Source organism: Tachyglossus aculeatus, chromosome 2 (assembly GCF_015852505.1).
Source record: "Tachyglossus aculeatus isolate mTacAcu1 chromosome 2, mTacAcu1.pri, whole genome shotgun sequence".
Lineage (NCBI taxonomy): Eukaryota > Metazoa > Chordata > Mammalia > Monotremata > Tachyglossidae > Tachyglossus > Tachyglossus aculeatus.
This window is the reverse complement of record NC_052067.1, coordinates 48,619,898-48,625,005: the sequence shown is the minus strand read 5'-3', so window position 1 is coordinate 48,625,005 and position 5,108 is coordinate 48,619,898. Positions and strand designations below refer to the sequence as shown.

Here is a 5,108-nt window from a genome sequence, read left to right as displayed (position 1 = left end):
GTCTCCCCCTTTTAGACTGTGAGCCCACTGTTGGGTAGGGACTGTTTCTATATGTTGCCAACTTGTACTTCCCAAGCGCTTAGTACAGTGCTCTGCACACAGTAAGCACTCAATAAATATGACTGATGATGATGATGATTTGTTAAGTGCTTACTATGTGTCACGCACTGTTCTAAGCGTTATGATAGATACAAGGTTATCAGATTGTACCATGTGAGGCTCATATTCTTAATCCCCATTTTACAGGTGAGGTAATCGAGGCACAGAGAAGTTAAAGTGATTTGCCCAGTCACAGAGATGACAAGTGGCAGAGCCGGGATTAGAACTCATGACCTCTGACTCCCAAGCGGTCAGTGGCAAGAGTGACTATGTTGGCATTAGAGGAGTGATGTTTGTGGGGTGAGTTGTGGTAAGAAATCAGAGAGATAAGCTTGGAAGGAGTACGTTGACTGAGTTCTCTGAAGCCCATGGTAAGGAGTTTCTGTCCATTGAGGAGGTAGGTGGGCACTCCTGGAGGTTTCTGAGGTGTGGGAAGAATTTGTCAAGGGAAACCGTGGTGATGGGAAAATATGCAAGAACACAGACGAGAATATTGAAAATTTCTTGAGAATAGAGAAGCAGCATGGCTTAGTGTGTGCATTCAGGTGGCCAAAATGACCAGATCCAGATCAATCAATCAAACAATGGTATTTATCAGGTGCCTCTTGAATGTATTATGAGTGCTTAGGGGAGGGAAACAGGAACAAGGTGTGCATTTGTGTTAGTATCCGTGTATGGTATGCCTCTGTTCTCTTGTGTTTTTGCCGGCATTTAAGTATCCTGGCTGTTTCCCTTTATGTGAAAACTTGCATGTTGTCTGAGTGGAATCCAGCTCACATATGAGTCTATGTTTGTGTTTTTCATTTCTCTTCATGTGTGTCTCTAGGTCCTCTAATTGCTATCTTTTTATGGCCTTACATGTTTATTTTATCTATATGCCCATGTGTGTTTGTGCGTTTGTTTGTGTTATCTATATGTCCACATGTGCCTGTGTGGTTGTTGGTGGGGTAAGGGAATTTGAATCTGGGACAGATGATCCTATGATGCTCCTATAACTTAAAGTATGATCTCTCTTTTTGGAGACAGAAAAAAAAATTAATTTCATTTCCCTCCCTAGGCAGTGACAGGACATCCTGAAATGGCCAACCTTAGTGTGAGGTCAGAGTTCCTCCTCCTGGGGTTCTCTGAGGTCCGGGAGCTGCAGCTGGTCCATGCCGTGCTCTTCTTCCTGGTCTACCTGGCTGCCCTGTTGGGGAATCTCCTCATCATCATGATCGTTACCCTTGACCAGCAGCTCCACACCCCCATGTACTTCTTCCTCGAGAACGTGTCCTTCCTTGATATCTGCCTCATCTCCACCACCGTCTTCAAATCCATCACCAACTCTCTGACCAACCACAGATCCATCTCTTTCCTAGGCTGTGCTGCCCAGGTCTTCTCCGTGGTTCTGTTTGCCGGTTCAGAGCTATTCAACCTCACAGCAATGTCCTACGACCTCTACGTCGCTATCTGCTGCCCCCTCCGCTACAAGATTATCATGAATAGAGGGGTCTGTATACAGATGGCGGCCACTTCCTGGTTCACTGCAGGTCTATTTGCAATGATGTGCTCAGCTGGAACGTTCTCCCTGCCCTTCTGTGGGTCCCTTGTTGTCCCACAGTTCTTCTGTGATGTCCCCTCTGTAGTCAACCTCTCCTACTCTGAAACATACGTTGCCCTTGAGGTGATCATGTTTAGTGGTTTTTCTTTGGCTGCAAACTTCTTAATCTGCATCCTCGTCTCCTACATCCACATCTTCTCTGCTGTGTTGAGGAGGCCTTCCACCGAGGGTCGGACCAAAGCCTTTTCCACCTGCCTGCCCCACCTTGCCGTCACTACTGTGTTTTTCACCACGGCAGCCTTCGCCCATTTGAAATCATCATCAGCTTCCCTCTCAGTGCTGGAACTGATGGTATCCGTGTTCTACACTGTGGTTCCCCCGACTCTGAATCCCTTCATCTACACCCTGAGAAACAGGGACATGAAGGCGGCGATGGGGAGGATACTTGGTAAGACTCTTTTCACCAGGATATGAAGCACCTCCTTGAGCCTTGACCCTGTCATTTCTCTTCCCCCGCCTTTACCTTTAGAGGCTCTTCCGTCCCACAAATATCTGCAATGTTTGTCTTTTTCCTAGAGTTTCCCTGGCCATGCACTGCTTGCTATCAATGGCTTTCACTCATCAATTACTGCATGTTATCAATGGCCTTCACGCATCAATTATGGGAGTTTGTATAAAACTGTTATTGTCCTATAGCTTGTTCTTTATGCGGTCGGGAACACCTCTCTGGCATTTAATATTTCCTGTTGGAGAGGTTGACATTTATTTACCCCCTTGGCACTTCTAGCTGCAATCCAGGAACTGAATCTAGGCTCCAAATTTATTCCAGCATCATTTCCACCAATTCTATCTTGCCATTTGATATTGAGGATGACTCTCAAGGGAACCTGCTTGGGGAGCTAGATGGACAGTCTAGATGATGATGAGACCTGGACCAGACACTGAAAACCTGGACACATCAGTTTGGTATCTGGATTGACCACAGACATTGAGAGAATGTGTCCTATCTGATTATCTTGCATGTACTCCAGCACTTAGTGCAGTGCTTGGGTTATAGTAAAGGCTTAACAAATACCGCAGTTATTATTATCATTTTATAAACTTGATTTGGACAAAGACTTGCTGCCTAGCTGTAGCCACTCTCTGTCAGTGTCTCCAAGGAAGCACAAGGCTCTTCAATTTGATTTTTAAACAGCAACTACTGGATGCTGAGCACTATAACAGTGCTTGGGAAAGTACAGCAAAAATAAGGTTCATGATACCTGCCCTCAAGGACTTTGAAAATGAGTAATAATAATAATAAGAAGAAGAATAATGGTATTTGTTAAGTGCTTACTATGTGCAAAGCACTGTTCTAAGCGCTGGGGGGATACAAGGTGATCTGGTTGTCCCACGTGGGGCTCACAGTCTTAATCCCCATTTTACAGATGAGGTAACTGAGGCCCAGAGAAGTTAAGTGATTTGCCCAAAGTCACACAGCTGACAAATGGCAAAGCCGGAATTAGAACCCATGACCTCTGACTCCGAAGTCCATGCTCTTTCCACTGAGCCACACTTCTTCTATGACAAGAAGTTACCCATGTTCCTAAAATTTCACCCCCAATAAGACTTCCCTGATTTATTTCCAGTAACACAGGTCTCATCACCCCAGTAGTCACCTGAAGCATTTATTTAGCCATTTAGCATTTCAGTGTGCATCTATAACCCACTTCATATTTCTTTATTCAGTCTGCTTCATATATTTAAAAATGTGTTTATTTCTGCTTCTTTATCTCTACAATCATTTTTTGAAAAATGTAAGGCTATTTAAGGCAGATTTTTTCTAGAACATCTGAGAAATTGACAATAGAAGAACCAGTGTTTTTCACTTAAAATAATTAATCAGTTGAACTCTTCATCTTCCAGTTTTGTCTTTATAGAAAAACTAGATTTTTTTATTTCTTTTCATCACTTCCTCTAGTAATTGTCTTCTTGTTACTGTGATTTTCTTACACTAATATTTTGTAAGGGCATTGATAAAGCCTGTGCTTTATCTAAAGGTAAAGCTAAAGAATTAAAGTGAACTACATGCTTAGTGTTAGATTTTATTCTATTTTTCATCATATTCATTTGTAACTATTTTATGATTTTATTCATTTTCATTTCATTTTATTTTCTATTTCAGAGCAGCATAGCCTAGTGGAAAAAGCAAGGGCCTAGGATTCAGAGGACCTGAGTTCTAAGCCCTGCTCTGCAACTTGCCTACTGTGTGATCTCGGGCAATTCATTTCAGTGCTCTGTGCCTAAATTGGATAAAGAAGTCTTCTTTAGGGAAAGCCTCTTGGAGGAGTTGTAGTTTCAGTAGAGCTTTGAAGGTGAGGAGAGACCGTCTCTGTTGGAAATAAAGGAGGAGGGCATTCCGGGCCAGAGGAAGGATTCATTCATTCAATCGTATTTATTGAGCCCTTACTGTGTGCAGAGCACTGTACTAAGCACTTGGGAAGTACAAGTTGGCAACAGATAGAGACAGTCCCTACCCAACAGCGGGCTCACAGTCTAGACGGGGGAGACAGACAACAAAACAAAACATATTAGCAGAATAAAATAAATAGAATAGTAAATACGTATAAGTAAAATAAATAGAGTAATAAATCTGTACAAACAGAGTTCTGCTTAAGTCAGCAAGGAGGAGGGAGGGGCTCCAACTTTATCTTTGCTTTCCTCCTCTCCCCTTCCTCACCCATCCCCAACTAGTAGGGCCCTCCCACTGACCAGAAAAAAGGCTTTAATACTCAACTGGAAACGTGACTGATGTTACCTGCCATGGCCTTGCAGCTCTAATGCAAACCCATGGAATAGGTAATCTGAGAATTGTCTGGGAAGCTTTCTGTGCCATGTACTGCTGATATCCCTGCCCAACAGAGCTCAAGACATATAGTAGTAATAATAATAGTAAGGGGATTTCTAAAGCTTACCATGCGTCAAGCACTGTTCTAAGCACTGGGGAAAATACAAGATAATCAGGTCAGACACCATCTCTGTCCCTACAGTGTACATAAGGAGGAGAACATGTGTGGAATCCCCATTTTACAGATGAGGTAACTGAGGGATGGAAGTGAAGTGACTTGCCCAAGGTCACACATCAGACAAGTGGCAGAGCCAGGATTAGAACCCATATACCCTGACTCCCAAGCCCAGGATCTCTCCACTTCAGTGCAATGCTTGGCATAAAATAGACACATTATTATTATTATTATTATTATTATTGTTCATTCATTTGGCATTTATTTTTACTCATCACTTGTTTGGGGATGAGTTTGGGGATGTGGGCGCAGCATGGCTTAGTGGAAAGTGCATGGGCTTGAGAGTCAGAGGATGTGGATTCTAATCCTGGTTCCACCACTTGTCTATTGTGTGACCTTGGGCAAGCCACTTAATTTCTCTGTGTCTAGGTTACCTCATCTGTAAAATGGGTATTAAGACTGAGCCC

The 5,108-nt window shown here is 43.2% G+C and overlaps 1 protein-coding gene across 1 annotated transcript; it reads left to right on the top strand.

Annotated features, from left to right (window-relative positions):
* Positions 1-1,309: 1,309 nt before the first annotated feature.
* LOC119941535 (olfactory receptor 14A2-like) lies at positions 1,310-3,701 on the top strand. The gene is made up of 4 exons (XM_038762033.1): positions 1,310-1,457; positions 1,503-1,588; positions 1,700-2,087; positions 3,679-3,701. The coding sequence occupies exons 1-4, from the start codon at positions 1,310-1,312 to the stop codon at positions 3,699-3,701; spliced, it is 645 nt and encodes a 214-aa protein (XP_038617961.1).
* The last annotated feature ends 1,407 nt before the right edge of the window (positions 3,702-5,108 follow it).